Genomic DNA, 16,650 nt, shown 5'->3' with positions numbered 1-16,650 from the left:
CTTCACATACAGTGGCTTGTATCTGTCTTGTGAGCTTTAAAGGACATGTCAGAGAAACTTCTAGGTTGAAACTTTGAACTTAAAAAAAAACTATAATGTCATGAGTACATTCCTTGTGCTTTACCTACTTTCATGAAAAATAAAGGGAAGTTAAATTCTTGCTTATCCTGTACAAAAAAATCAAAATCCATATCAGCACTGTAAATGATAGTATTTTTGTATCTTCTAGGTTCGGTTGGTTCAGTAATAGAGACAAGATAATCTGGAGAAAACTAGACCTGAAAAAAAGATTAAAAATAAACTATTTAAAATTCTCCAGTGGTTAGACTGGAATCATATTCCACCATGATTCTGTCATGGCATGGAGTTTTCAAAAGTTAATTAATTTACTGTACAGATTCAGTTAAAAGCTAGATATTCACAGTTACAAAAAACCACTTAGATAAATGCTAAGACAATCTATCCTTGGATGTCAAAATACAATATTGTAAAGATGTCAACTTCTCCTCGGTTGAGTTATAAAAATCAGTGTGACCTCATTCAAATCCAACAGTATTGTTTTTGCTATAAAAATGTAAATGAGAATCCATCTGAAAAAATAGACAAGTTGAGAACAACAAGGAGTATTCTTGAAAAGTATTGCATTCACTCAACAAACATATATGGAGGACCTGTGCCAACCCTAAGGGACCAATAAAGTCCTTATTCTTGTGGAAATGATAGTTATAAAATACATTGCTAAAAAATCAACAAACAACCTAAGATAATTCCAGAGAGTGGTAAATGCAACAAACGATGATATGTTAAAGCAATAGAGAATAAGTGAAGGCAAGTCCCTGACCCCCTCAATTTGGGTGGTAGAAAGCCTGTCTGAGGCAGCTGAGACCTAAGTGATGAGCAGCCCACAAGGAAAAGGTCTCAGGCAGTAGTTCTCAAAGTGTGGATCATGAACCTCAAGACTTTCAGAGAGTTCACAGTATAAAAATTATTTTTATAATAACATTAAGATGTTACTTGCATGTTTCACATTAATTATCTCAGAAGTGAAAAGCATTTTTTCAGAGGCAACATGACATGTGGTATTGTCGTTCTGGTGGCTAATAGACTACTTGCTTGTGTTTACTTGTGATTTCTAGAATTTTCTATAGTCATATGGATAGAGTATGAATGTTTTTTTTTTTTTTGGTACGCGGGCCTCTCACTGCCGTGCCCCCCCCACCCCGCCACCGCGGAGCACAGGCCCGGACGCACAGGCCCAGCGGCCATGGCTCACTGGCCCAGCCGCTCCACAGCATGTGGGATCCTTCCGGATCGGGGCACGAACCCGTGTCCCCAGCACCGGCAGGCGGACTTTCAACCACTGCGCCACCAGGGAAGCCCGTATGAATGTATTTTTAGAGATTAATCCAGTTTGTTCTCACTAACAATACTGTTCTCCTGCTATTTCTCTTTGTTTACACCTGCTATCCTTTCTCTATGTAGCTGTTATTCAGTAAATAATTATTTTGAAATCCTCAAATTGTCTGTGTGTCTATAAAAGTGAACAAAAAGAAAGTGATTATACTTTGTGGTCTTCTTTTGCAATAATACTTAAAAACATTGTTTTTCAAAAATGTTTCTAAATTTTAAAATTTTGTCTAAAATTATTAGTATTTTGAAATGTTTTATTCTATGATGCAATAAAAATCAATATATTCTTCCTGGGATTGCACATGTCAATCCCAAACTCCCAATATGTCCCTTCCCCCACCTTCCCCCCCGTAACCATAAGTTTGTTCTCTAAGTCTGTGAGTCTGTTTCTGGTTTGTAAATAAGTTCATTTGTATCATTTTCTTAAAGATTTCACATATAATCAATATCATATGAGATTTGTCTTTCTCTGTCTGACTTACTCAGAATGGGAGAAAATATTTGCAAATGAATCAATGGACAAAGGATTAATCTCCAAACTATATAAACAGTTCATGGAGCTCAATATTAAAGAAACAAACAACCTAATCCAAAAATGGACAGAAGACCCAAATAGACATTTCTCCAAAGAAGACATACAGATGGCCAAGAAGCACATGAAAAGCTGCTCAACATCATTAATTATTAGAGAAATGCAAATCAAAACTACAATGAGGTATCACCTCACACCAGTTAGAATGGGCATCATCAGAAAATCTACAAACAACAAATGCTGGAGAGGGTGTGGAGAAAAGGGATCCCTCTTGCACTGTTGGTGGGAATGGAAATTGATACAGCCTCTATGGAGAACAGTATGGAGGTTCCTTAAAGAACTAAAAATAGAATTACCATATGATCCAGACATGCCACTACTGGGCATATACCCAGAGACAACCATAATTCAAAAAGACACATGCACCCCAATGTTCATTGCAGCACTATTTACAGTAGCCAGGTCATGGAAGCAACCTAAATGCCCATCAACAGACAAATGGATAAAGAAGATGTGGTACATATATACAATGGAATATTACTCAGCCATAAAAAGGAACGAAATTGAGTCATTTATTGGGATGTGGATGGATCTAGAGACTGTCATACAGAGTGAAGTAAGTCAGAAAGAGAAAGACAAATATCGTATATTAATGCATGTATGTGGAACCTAGAAAAATGGTACAGATGAAACAGTTTGCAGGGCAGAAGTTGAGACACAGTTGTAGAGAACAAACCTATGGACACCAAGGGGGGAAAACCGTGGTGGGGTAGGGATGGTGGTGTGCTGAATTGGGCGATTGGGATTGACATGTATACACTGATGCGTATAAAATTGATGACAAATAAGGACCTGCAGTATAAAGAAACAAACAAACAAACCTAAAAAACAACTAATACTAAACTTTCTTTGGGTTATTTGTATGGAAATATGTTCATATAAATGTTTCAGACATTACATGAAAAAAAATATATATATATACACATCCATATGTAAGGACTCTGCAGATGAAAGATAGTTCTATGGCTCATAAGAAATGCTAAAATTGGGCTTCCCTGGTGGCGCAGTGGTTGAGAATCCGCCTGCCGATGCAGGGGACACGGGTTCGCGCCCTGGTCCGGAAAGATCCCACATGCCGCGGAGCGGGTAGGCCCGTGAGCCATGGCCACTGAGCCTGCGCGTCCGGAGCCTGTGCTCCGCAACGGGAGAGGCCACAACAGTGAGAGACCCGCGTACCGAAAAAAAAAAAAAGAAAGAAAAACAGGAATGCTAAAATTAAGAATGGTAAAAAGATTGATGTAAGGGGAGAAAATAAACTTCAAATCCACTCCTTTATTGTCTAATTCGAAAACATAAGCCACCTACTAAAATGGCATTTTCATTTAAAATGTGTCTATTGAGATAAGCAGAACAGACAGATTAGGTACAACCAATGTGAAGAATAAAATTCCATTGCATGTGACAGCGCTTTGCAAATTATAAGAGAAAGGAAGTGTTCGTTGTAATATTAAAAAATAACAACTACATTATGGTACCTCTATATAATAGAATTTAATGCAGTTAATTACAATGACATTAGAGAATAATAGTTAATAATATATATATAGAAAAGTATCCACAACTTACTGTTATGTGAAAAAGATTATAAAACTATAAACGTAATGTTGTAATATTTTTGTGAAAACCGATGTCTGTTGGTTTGTGTGTGTACATAGTCACATCCTAAGGAAAATCACCAAAAGACAGTTATCTTTGGGCTAGAATGTATATTTTTATTTTTCCCCTCTAAGTATTCTCCAAATGGGCTAAAATTCTTATTTTCTTATTTTCCTCTGCATTTTCTAAATATGCCAAAACACACAACTTTTATGTCACATATAATAAGAAGAGAGTTGAGTCTGAAACCTCAATGTATAGAATGATAAAAATAGAACTTTCTCCTCTATTAGCAGGGAATTGTCATTATAGCTCATCCTATTCTATGCTCTGGGATGACTTCACTTTCATAGATGCACAGTTGTATCTCACTGCATACACAGAGCTCTGGGGAACATGGCATGCAATCCAACCACCACAAAAGGAAAACAATATTGCAGCTCATTTGGATGGAGTACTCTTACCACATTATCTTTAGCTCTACATATGAGAAAAAAAGACCAGCAGCAGAACTTGTGGAACTGGTTTCATAGAACCCATCATTAGATGATCTCTGAGATTCATCCCAAGTCTGTGGTTCTATGACTCTATGAATAATAACTAATAATAGCTATAAAATATTATGCATTTAAATGTATTAATCACTTATTTTAAGCCAAGTCCTACATCAATGGCTTTATACATGTGTCCTTTGATGCTCATATGTTTTCCTACAGAAATCATCACAGCCATTTTAAAGACGAAGACACTAAAGCTATCAAAATTACATACTTTTTTCATTTTCACCCCTGATAGGTTGCTTGAGAAAGTTTCTAATCTATATCTATCTTTCCACAAAGTCTGGGCTGTTTACTACTTTCCGACTACTACTTTTCTGTCCTACTTTTCAGAATGCTTATGACAGAGGGAACAGTCAAGTTGCAGTGAGCCTGGGGGCTTTGAGAAGTCCAAGGTTGGATTCAGAACAAGGTAGGTGAAACAGTCATAATGTTCCTCATCATCCTTGCTGGTCTCAAGTAACAGTGGGAATCCAGCTGATGGGCTGAGGGGGCAACTTAATCATTTTAACATGGATTCTGATGAAATCTCCAACATCCATTACCACAAAGGATCTGATTTCCATTCACCAGGATGGAAAGCTCCAACCTCACCCAGAAGCTCTAACCTGTGCACATGGGCATGTGTGGGAATGTGAGCATGTGGTATACAAAGAAAGAAATGATGCTTAGCTAACTTTTTTGCCATTTGAAAACTATTGGCTGGTTTATATTTAAGCCTTTTCTAAACTGCTAATAATATTGCCTAGAAAATATTTTAAACTGATTAACTACCTTGTCTCAGCTCCATCCTGTCCACCCTCTTCCCAGTGGGTGAAGATGCTCATGACTTTGTTCTTCCATTTAGTTGTTAGGTGACTTTTAGCAAATTATTTAGACTTTCTGAGTCTCCATTTTTACTTCTTTGAAAATGTGACAATAATACTTATATGGATTTTATAGCATGAAATATGTGAATTTGAAATATGTGAAATATGTGAAAATTCTGAGAATAAAGCATAGAATAAAGTAGATACACCATAAATATTAATTTCATTTCTTTCTAGTGGGCCCAAGCAATATGCTTTAAAATGTGCAACGTTATCCAATTATTGGTCTCACAGAACTAATTTTATAGAAAAAGTTATATGTGGACAATATCAGTTTCACAATGAGGTAAATCCAACTTAATGCATTTAAACTTTATTACAGATACCACAACACATTTATTGCTCATAAAGAAAAATCCTTGGAATATATAGCTGGAACTTTACACACAAAATCTCAGATGATAGAATTTGACACACAAGGTTAATGCTTAGAATTGTTTTAGCTGTCTCTTACAATGAGCCACTAATTATATGTGATTGGTCTACTTGTCTTTCTCTTCTTGATTTCTTCTAAGTTTATTCATGCCCTCTATTGTAAAACTGAGGCCTTTCTAAAATTTTCTTAAAATGTTATGCTATGAATCGCCTTACCATTCTATGAATTACTTTCTATAAGATTATCTTTTGTTTTTTTAACAGTTCTCTGACAAAAATGAGACATTTACACTAATTTAATTTTTCGGGCAAATGCATCAGTGGCCACAGAGATTAAATAACTTTCAACAGGTCTCATAGCTAAAAAGTGACATATTTAAGCTATTTTAAAAGGGAAAAATCTTACAATGTGGCAACTTAAAGTATCTGATTCTAAGAGTTCTTATGAACATGAGGAAATGAAAATTTTGCAGGGAAAAAATCGTATAAATAAAGCTGATACAATCACAAAATGAAATAGACAAGATATTGAGTAGATCTCTCATTTTCTAGAAGCATGCATCAGGAAATGATAAGGAAAGATACACCAAACCAGGCCTTTAGGAGATTACAACTTAGCATAATTTTTAGTTTTGAAAAAATATTGCTAGCATGCAAAGACAGAGTGAAAAATAATTACTTTGTGATATTTTTAGTACACATTTATTTCTTTCATGTTCTTTTATGTTTTTTGGCAATAAGCCATAGAATACTCTCCCCAAGTAAGGTTTTGGATGAATTCCTAAATTAAATCCACAAAATAAGAAACAGGCAGAATATTACTGATTGATTCCAGACCTGAAGAGCATAAAACGAGTCTGTTTAACATAAGTAAACTGGAAATGTTGTTGCTTATCACTTGTATCAGAGTACAAATGAAGCATTTAAATATTTTAGAAACTAATGTAAGCTTCCCCCTTGGCTAAAAATTGAGTCCAAGTAAATCAGTATAGATTTCACGAGTAATGAGCAAAAATGATTCAATTCTTCTGAGTCTGCTCATTTGCATTTTCCTGAAATGGTTTACTCTGTTGATTTATGAGACCTTTAGATGAACATGATAGTTAGCTGAGAGAATTACATTTAGTTGTTGTCACAGCTATAGAAGTAAAGGGCTTTGTAAGAGAAATGTTATCACTGGAGATGCCTCATTTGCAGCAGTACTCAATTTGGGATTAAAAGCTATGGTATTGGGGCTGGTTCAGCATGTATCTCTCTCTTATTCCATAGGGAGTGAGCTGGGCTGTCCTTGCTCACCAAGTCCACCTGCACCTCGTTAGAGAGCAGAATGTTTGCATGCCACACCACAAGATCCCCACAATGACATAACTCCATTCAGAGACTGGCGTGACTGGGCTGGGTTTCCCCCACTCAGCTCTTGTATCACTGAGAATCTGGCAGCCAGTTCCGTCCTGACAGAGTTTACAGCATATATTGGTGGATTCTTGTCCACCAAGCAGAGCATCTGCTTTAAGAATTAACGAAAGCAGTGTCGAGACAGTAAGGTAAGTGCTGTTTTAACTATAGCACTGGGGATGCTGACTGTTTGGGACGGTGTTTATTGTAACAGGAACAAAAAATTTCAGAGCAACTTTGCCAATTGCTATTCAACAGCAAATCCACAGTTTTGAGCATTTACTTTCACATTTTGCTGAATATACTTTCCATGATTTATGGATTTGAGATACATTTTATACAGTCTATAATGCCTTACTTAGCTAAGGAAGTTATAAAAAGTTTCAAGGTTGGAATGAGAAAATTAGACACAGTGAAAAAGTATGGCATTTAAAATGTTTGCTATTTCATGCTAATTAGTTAAATATGTTAGTATTGTTAGAACCTAATTTTGGAGCAAAGAAGGGCCATTTCAATCAGTCATCAAAATATTTTGCCACAAGTATGTTGCTATAATTTGTTATAATTTGCCATAAACATTTTATGCTGTTATAAAATGTGAGCTAAAGGATTATTTATTTCTATTTTGTTAATTTTAAAGATTTGGATTGTGGATGTATGTCTTAAGAAACAGGAACATGTTTTAAAGAAATTCTGGTAAATATGATTTACTTTTTGAAAAAAAAGCATTTTCTTCATAGCCACAGGTATTTGGAAAAACTGGGGGACAGTAAAGCGTGGTTTTGCTTCATAGTGGAGTCCTTATACGGTTACAGATTCTCTTTGAATTCAGAGCCCTTGTTTTGACTTTGCCAAAAAATATGGAAGCATTTTCCATTACTATTCGCACTATAGTTCCCATGTCTAGTTTAGTGTATACTGAATTAAACTAAGGTGGAAGCTGATGAATGAAGTAAGAAAAATCTTTACAACATTAACATAATTGTAACTCGTAAAGAATCCTATAATTACATTAGCACTATGTAATAGATCTCATGGCCAAGCCCTGTCAACTAAATTAAATGACTCCATCATAATCTTAGAGAATAATTTACAAAGAATCTGGCTACATTATTTCTGTTATAAGAGTGACTCTAACAACGTTTTTGAGTGTTTCATCTGCTAAAATAAAGTGCTTTATAATTCCAAGTTAAAGCAAAGCATAGATGTTTAAAATTCCTGATAGTAGAAAATCCTGCTTATCCCAAACTACCTATAGATCCAAAAGCTTGTACCATGTTTCTCACAGGAAGAGATTTTATTTTATGGTATCCATTGGAATGTGGATACTGCTTCACATTAACAATTTCCCTCCCAGAGTTACCAACTGCTCAGCTATAACTCCTCATTCTACAAAAGCCCAACTGTTATATCCTATTTGCCTTTACCTAAATTGCTGACCCAGTGCTTCCCCAAGCGACTGAAATGTACTTCTTTGAACCTCTCCTTAGAAAAAGGTTCATATGAGAAGATCACTGTTACAAATTGTTTTTAATTTATATTCTCAAATTTATCCTTTCCTACATGGCTCTTAATGCCACTGTTTAATACAGACTTTCCTCAGTTCCACATCTCTCCCACTTCCATTCAGTGAAAGCACTAAAATCCAGATAAGCAAACCCTGCCTTCTTAAATTTTGACATGAAGAACGTAGGCAAATTGTGAGTGATTGAAAGAAAAACATTCATTCAAATCTTTGAAAAGAATCTCATTCTCTACCAGTTAGACCTCTTTCTAGGTTTAAAAAATGTTTAGAGTTTGTGACATTTCCTTGATGAGTAAACATTAATTTTACTAAACCTAATATACTAAATATTAATTTTCAAACACAGTTTTGTAATGTGCTTAAAAGCATAGAATGTTAAACAAAAGGTGAAATAACATGCACACACCCCCACCAAGACTTCTGTTCACCTTCCTCAGAATCAACAACCATAAAGACATTTTTAAAGGAACATGCCACGACTGCCACCACGCCCCCTCCACACACACAGAAGACCAGCTTTCCTCCAGACAACATCACAGATTGCCCACGTTTTCAGTAAGGATCTACTTAATGAGACATTTCAATGATGTTGAATGGTGGGGTAGAGGGTACAATTTACAATTGTCTTCTCGTTTTCATTTCTTCTGGTTTTGAAGGTATTCTGAAGCAGTGTTCTAACATGGTGGTTAATGGGCACCTCCCAGAAACCTCTTGCAGGAAGATATTTAATTAAGGAAGGACCTAGAGAAGTTGACTGGGATAGTTAGGCCTGGCTCGCCCAGAAGGGGGCGCATGTGAATGCAATCTGCCCTGGAATCTGTTCACTTCCCCATCCGTTGTAAACATATGTCCTTAACCCACTCCTCAAATGCAAATTAACAAGACATCATTAGTGCAGTAAAAAAAAAAAAAAGCACTATAAAGTAATAAAATTCACATTTGCTAATGCATTTTCTTTCTTCTTAGTATACTTTTCCTGAAAGGATACTATTTTATAATAATACATGTTTCCACTTTATTTAGGATTCAAAGCATTTGCCAAAATGAATCTAGGTATGTTTCCTCTCCTCTTGGCATTAATTGGCTGTGCCAGCAGCAGCTACTACTATGAGGATTATGATTTCCCCCTATCGATTTATGGGAGATCATCACCAAACTGTGCACCAGAATGTAACTGCCCTGAAAGCTACCCAACGGCCATGTACTGCGATGAGCTGAAATTGAAAAGTGTGCCAATGGTGCCTGTTGGAATCAAGTACCTTTACCTTAGGAATAACCAGATTGACCATATTGATGATAAGGCCTTTGAAAATGTAACTGATCTGCAGTGGCTCATTCTAGATCATAACCTTCTAGAAAATTCCAAGATAAAAGGAAAAGTTTTCTCTAAACTGAAGCAACTGAAGAAGCTGCATATAAATTACAACAATCTGACAGAATCTGTGGGCCCACTTCCCAAATCTCTGGTGGACCTGCAGCTCACTAACAACAAGATCTCGAAGCTTGGCTCCTTTGATGGACTGGTTAACCTGACATTTGTCCACCTTCAACACAATCAGCTGAAAGAGGATGCTGTTTCAGCTGCTTTTAAAGGTCTTAAGTCACTTGAATACCTTGACTTGAGCTCCAATCAGATGACCAAATTGCCTTCTGGTCTCCCAGTATCTCTTCTAACTCTCTACTTAGACAACAATAAGATCAGCAACATCCCTGATGAGTATTTCAAGCGTTTTAATGGATTGCAGTATCTGCGTTTGTCTCATAATGAACTGGCTGATAGTGGAATACCTGGAAATTCTTTTAATGTATCATCCTTGCTGGAGCTGGACCTCTCCTATAATAAACTTAAAAACATACCGACTGTCAGTGAAAACCTTGAAAACTATTACCTGGAGGTCAATGAACTTGAAAGTAAGTAGAAAGCTGTGCCTATGATTGATTGATGTTTCCTCAAGGTTTTAAATGCCTAAGTTGTGTGACACAAGTACTGCATCTGGCTCCAGTTAAAAAAAATGAAAATGCCAACAAAATATTTCTCTAGAATATAGAATTCTAGCTTAGTTATTTATCCAATATCTGGCTTTGCTTTGGAGTGTCCAGATAAGAAACCATTAAGGTCACAGAATTTAAGCACTCATTTCTTCAAATGTAGTACTCTGGGCTAATTAATCCTGCTGTGTTATCTCTTGATTTTTATCTGTTTATTATTTGCCTCCTTCATGACTTCGATTTGTGTCTACATTTATTTCTTGACAAGATGTAGCTGAGGGAGAAATCAACAAGTCCACAACCAGCAGAGGCTTTTACAGAGCCTCTGCTTGTCCCCAGAGCAGCCCGTGTACACTCATGGTCTCCTCTGACATTTTTACTTGGGACTCAACATATTACTCCGCTATCATGACCATCATCTATCTCTGTTATCACTGTTATGGTTGGTGTGTATGGTCTTCATGGTGTTCTTATGAGGACTGTGAGAAAGTTTAAGGAGGAATATGATAAGGGTTTGGAATATTTTTTACTAGAGTTACAAAGCCCCTTTTCTTATATACAACCCTTCACCTCATTTGATTTTCCCACAGTTTCTCCTTCCTTTCTCTTACTTCCAGAGTTTATTTTTCATTTATCTACTGGGTGGGAGTTTGACCTATTCCACTTGAGCTGCTTATGTACTCTTCTGGTCTCCTGGGACATTTTTCAATTTAAGCTATAAAGATTCATATGGGAAATTGACATTCACCAATCCCTACCTTATTCTTTAATGGAAGTTGGAAGAAGAAAAAAACCTATAATTTACAGATGAAGTTTTTAAAATGAAAACTCAGGTGGGAAACACTGATTCACATAGTAAATGATTTTATAATAGTCTATTGAAATTTTAAAATAATCTATTGAAATTGAACATCTTTATATTATAACAGTTGGTTCCCTTGTCCTACTGGGTAAGGATATTGGCACTCATCTGAAAAAAAAATTTCAGTGTGCCTTACTAATATAATTCTGCAATAGTAGTTCTGTAATTCTGCAATAGTTTCATGTAACTCCTAGTAGGGCTGGGGTGTTCTCATGAAGGAGTCCATGATTGCCAACTCTGCAATGCCATGTGTTCTTTCTTGTGTCTGCAAAGTTTGTTTGTCATATAATACACAGTCAAGCTATCAGAGTTAAACCCTTACAGCTGTTTCCAGGGCAAAATTCAATATGTGGTCCCACATTATAAACATTTGTGGTCAGGAGGAAGGATACTCAGACAGGCCAAAATGCTAATGGGACGTAAGATGTTTGAGGGCTGAAGAAATCCATTAGATTTTGTGGGTGGAGGTTAGCTGCAGAAGCAAGACTACCTCCTACTCTGAGACAAGAAAGGGGAGAGATATAGATGCAGGGGCATTTGAAGGTGGAAAAAACAGTTTTCATTGTATGAGTGAAAAGGGAAGAGCCAATGTAGGAGATGGGACAGATGGACTCTGCGAGAAATGCCAGCAGCTGCTCCGTGCCTAGCTGAGACTGAAATCCGAATGCCCAGCTCATATAGTCATTTGAAAGTGAGTAGTTACCTTTCTCCCTTCCTTATCCTTGACACTTAGGTTTACATATTTCAGGAATTCTTGCTGTGTGACTTTGCATGTGTGTCTTCAACTTAGTTTATCTTGCCACATAATAATTATGCATACCAACTGCCCACCTTCTCTTAAGGTAATAAGAGTCCCTTAATGTTTTTCCAATATTAGGAAATACCCAGCCAAAAACAATTTGTCATATTTCAAACTTGCAACTTTAAGCGTTAAGCTAGTCACAGATCTTCCTAGTGTAAAGCAATTTAGAAAACAGAAAAAATTAAAAGGACGCCAATAATTATTTAGTACAAAGTATGTGCTAGCACTGTGTGAAGTGCTTTACATACCTTAATTAATGTAATCTTCATGCCACACAGTGTGATAGATATATCTAAAAAGAAGATCTGATAAATGTCTCAGATGGCAAACGACAGAGGTGAAAAACTAATATAGACCTAAACCCATGTTTTTTCCATTGTTCCATACTTCAGAGGCAGATACCATAACCAAGAACCCTGGAATTTGACAGATGAGTTATTTAAGACAACATCTTAGAGGAAAGGACTGCAGTGTGTTTGGGCTTCCACTGAAATCTTTGTTAGCTAGAGTTGAAGAATGAAAGAAAATAACATGATACAGGACCAGATAAGGTTAATCTGAAATACACTTGGGCAACCATAGGCAGTTTCTATATACATACACAGACCATGCTATCCAGTAACCTTCTCAGTGTCCATTAAAAATTAAATCAGTTGTTCATTTGTGGCAGCTTTTTGACCACAGAAGAAAAGGGCATGAGCTGAGATGGTGGACATTCCATGATTTGGTTTTTGCTTTGGGGTTTTGAATCTTTGTCATGAAGTGCGGTTGTTGGAAAACTGTTTAGAGTTCATTTATTTAACCCCTTTTATTTTAAGAGGCAAAAACCCAGAATACTTACACGGTGAGATTGCTCATATAACAGCACCAATTTTAGGTTTCCTCAGGCTAGACTTAATATTTCAAACTAAAGCTTAGACAATATGACACATTCACTGAGTGTCCTTCTATAAGCAAGTATTTCTAAATCAAGAACTTAAAGTTCTCTTCCTTGAAACATTTCGTTAAATCTTCTGACCTACCGTAAGTATTCTTTACTAAATATTGCTGGGCTATTTGGTAGTCTGAAATATTCCTTTAGTAGTTCCAAATTCAAAGATACATCAAATAAGTGGGAAAAAGTTTTATTGGATATTATTATAGATTTGAAAGTTTTTAAAAATGATGGTTTCAAGCCCATGTACTAAAAAGAAAAAAAAACGATTGAAGTGTTTCATTCTTTAATTTTCCAGAGTTTGAAGTAAAGAGCTTCTGTAAGATCCTGGGACCGTTATCCTACTCCAAGATCAAACATTTGCGCTTGGATGGCAACCGCATCACCCAAACCAGTCTGCCACCGGATATGTATGAATGTCTACGTGTAGCAAATGAGATCACCGTTAACTGATATCTACTAATTCCAATTATACTGAGATATATCCTGGAACAGCAGTTTATGGTTATGTTTATTTGTGTGTCAGTTTTTCTAGTATTCATTTTTTGTTGCTGTTTATTGCTTCCATACATTTCAAATTCTGAGGGAAAATGTTTTGTAAACATTTTACTACTTTTTTAAAAGAAAAGATGAAAGGCAGGCCTGTTTCATCAAAAATACAGACACACACACACACACACACACATAGACAATAAAATGAATGCTTTATTTGTAAATTTAGTGGGTTTTTTCCTATCTCCTGTCAAATGATGTGAAAAGCTTTCTACTGGTTTCGTGGAAGTCAGCCAAGTTTTATAATTTCTAAACCTTAACTTAATGTGCCAAAAAGCATGGATTACATGCCTATGGGTGTTTACTGTCTTGAAGCAAATTATCTCAATGTTCAAATTTGTTTAGCTGAAAAATAGATGGTAAATTTTGAGACAAATGATCTTGCAAATTAGACAAAATTCATGAAACCACATACAATTAAAGCAATATTTTTAGTGTTAGGAATATATATTTACCTAACGAAACTTTTCTTTTCTAGAATTATTTTTCACTCTAAGTCATATGTATGTTTCTTTTTGATTATTTGCATGTTATGTTTAACAAGCTAATAGCAAAATAAAACATAGCAAATGGCATCACTGTGTTTGACTTCTTGTGAAATTCATAACTCTCCTATAAAAATAGATAAAATAATAGATTAGAATTCAAAAAAGATCTCTAGCCTGACATATTTTACTTATGTTAAATAGAATTTTTAATTAACTAAATTATTTGCTTCTAGCATCCACCTGTAAAGAGTTTTTAAACACATCTTACAATATGTACTTAAAAGTGTGCAGATCCCAATTGTGTCCTACAGTTCAACTCAGTTCTGACAGTATGTGCCTGGAGATAGTGTCGGATTGTACAGGTTAAGGGTTCAGTCCTACAGGACTGCCCTCCCTCCCCACTTCAGATGCCAGCTGAAAGTCCAGATTGTTACCTCCACTTCTGACCAACAAGCTATACATCAGAGGTTCCCAAGACCCTGTCCTGGACTTGAGGAATTTGCTGGAGCAGCTCACAGAACAGGAAAACTCTTTACTCACTAGATTATTCGTTTATTATAAAATGATACAACTCACGGGGGACTTCCTTGGTGGTCCCGTGGTGAAGAATCCACCTTGCAATGCAGGGACACAGGTTCGATCCCTGGTCGGGGAACTAAGATTCCCACATGCTGCTGTGCAACTAAGTCTGCGCGCCACAACTGCTGAGCCCACGCGCCTCAACTAGAGAGAGCCTGCGTGCCGCAAACTACAGAGCCCACATGCCCTGGAGCCTGCGTGTCACAGCTAGAGAAGAGAAAAAAAACGTGCACACCACAACTAGAGAGAAGCCCATGTGTCACAATGAAAGATCCCGCTTGCCGCAACTAAGTCTCAAAGCAGCACTCCCCCAAAAATAAATAAATGAAATAAAATGATACAACTCAGGAACAGCCAGATTGAAGAGATGCAAGGCAAGGTATGGGGAAAGGGTGCTGAGCTTCCATGCCCTCTCCAAGCACGCCACCCTCCCCAAATCTCCACAGGTTCACCAATCAGAAAGCTCTCTGAATCTTGTCCTTTGGGTTTTTATGGAGGCTTCATTTCATAGCCATGACTGATTAAACAGTCATTGGCCATTGGCAATTGAACTCAATCTCCAGTACCTCTGCCCTCCCAGGAGGTGAGGGAGAGCGACTGAAAGTTCAGACACTCTAATCATGCGTTGGATCTCTTGGCAACAAGCCCCCCATCCTTAGGTTACCTAAGAGCTTTCCAAAATCACCTCATTAACATAATAAAAGACACCTTATTGCTCTTATTCAGGAAGTTCCAAAGGCTTTAGGAGTTGTGAGCCAGAAACCTTGGACAAAGACCAAATATATATATAAGAAATATATTTTGATCATCTGAATGACCAAATATATATTTCTTATAAATCACAATATTACAGTATTTAAATCTCACAACTTCCTTGGATATTTGTCATTATTTCCATTCCTGTTGGTTTTACAGATTTATACGCAGTGATATTATATCAAATAAAAAGCAGCTATAAGATCTCAGCAGTCACTAGTTGGTTGTAAGCAAAAACGGCAGATAACTCCCAGGACTGAAAATGTTGAATGTATATAAAATTTTCAGAAAATGAGATTTAAAATATCACTTTATATTGAAACCACTATATTTGTAACATAACGTTAGAATTTATAATACAGAAAAAGTATATCCATGATTCTATACAATGGGAAATAGTAAGGCATATAATTTATAACTTCTACCTACCTAGTTAACAATAAAGCATATGGAGCCAAATGTTGTTCAGTCAAATATACTCATCCCTGTATGAGCGTATATATAGTCTCAAATGTGTCTAAAAGAAGGGCATCATCTCTCTCAAGTATAATTAAAACATTAACAGAACATTTTTAGTGAACTCTATCTTGTGGTAAAATGGTCTATCATCAAAGGACCATTATCAGTTAAGACAGCACTGACTGGATGATGTGTGACACGTATATTATGTAATTCTGAAAACAGCAATTTCCCTTGTAGTTAATGTTTGGTTGACAAGGACCAAATTAAGCACAAAGTCACACTTCTTGCAGAAGCATCTGAGGAAGACACTAGTTAGATACTGTTTGGGGACAGCTCCTCTTTCTAGTGGCCAGACCCCATCTCTCCAGGGCAGAGCTGGAGAAGAGAAGATACTGTTTGCTCTTTCACTCATGGTGACAGCCTTAGGGAGGAAAGGATATTGAAGATTCTTTATCTGCTCTTCTCTCATCCCTCCCACTCCCACCCCAGCTATGGTAACGTTTTCCAACATTTCAAGTGTATAATCAGCATGTTGAAATGATTTTCTAAATTCAGATTACCAAACACAGTACCCCAGATATACAGACCCGAAAAGTTATGCAACATAGGATTCCACATTTTTAGAGAATATAAGAATAAGTGATTCTTATACTGGTGGTCAACAATACACATTTTTAAGAACACCGACTTAGTGTGACCCAGCCACTGAAATCCCAAACAGTTAAAAAGCAGAAACGTCCTTTTCTTTAGGGAAGCGGAATAGAAAGAAGCATGTCGTTTGCAGTACATGTACATGAGAAAAAATAATATTTTTCCTGTATTCTAATCTATTTAAGCTAACTTCATGAAGATAACATGTACCACTTCTGCCACCCAACTAACTCAAGAGTTGCTTCACAGATACTTC

At 36.5% G+C, this 16,650-nt stretch overlaps 1 protein-coding gene across 1 annotated transcript; it reads left to right on the top strand.

Annotated features, from left to right (window-relative positions):
- Positions 1 to 6,773: 6,773 nt before the first annotated feature.
- On the top strand, positions 6,774 to 14,027 carry LUM (lumican). Its single transcript, XM_060025347.1, has 3 exons — positions 6,774 to 6,943; positions 9,343 to 10,230; positions 13,205 to 14,027. Exons 2-3 carry the CDS (start codon positions 9,363 to 9,365, stop codon positions 13,357 to 13,359), a joined length of 1,023 nt encoding a protein of 340 aa, XP_059881330.1. The 5' UTR covers positions 6,774 to 6,943; positions 9,343 to 9,362; the 3' UTR covers positions 13,360 to 14,027.
- Positions 14,028 to 16,650: the final 2,623 nt, after the last annotated feature.

Source organism: Delphinus delphis, chromosome 11 (assembly GCF_949987515.2).
Source record: "Delphinus delphis chromosome 11, mDelDel1.2, whole genome shotgun sequence".
NCBI classification, from domain to species: Eukaryota; Metazoa; Chordata; class Mammalia; order Artiodactyla; family Delphinidae; genus Delphinus; species Delphinus delphis.
The sequence above is the reverse complement of the archived record's forward strand: the minus strand, read 5'-3'. Positions and strand labels throughout refer to the sequence as shown.

Bases quoted from the DNA above. Each gene is read 5' to 3' on its own strand.
- LUM (XM_060025347.1), top strand. From the start codon at position 9,363: ATGAATCTAGGTATGTTTCCTCTCCTCTTGGCATTAATTGGCTGTGCC. The intron at 10,231-13,204 runs GTAAGTAGAAAG...TTAATTTTCCAG, and splicing joins GGAGGTCAATGAACTTGAAA to AGTTTGAAGTAAAGAGCTTC.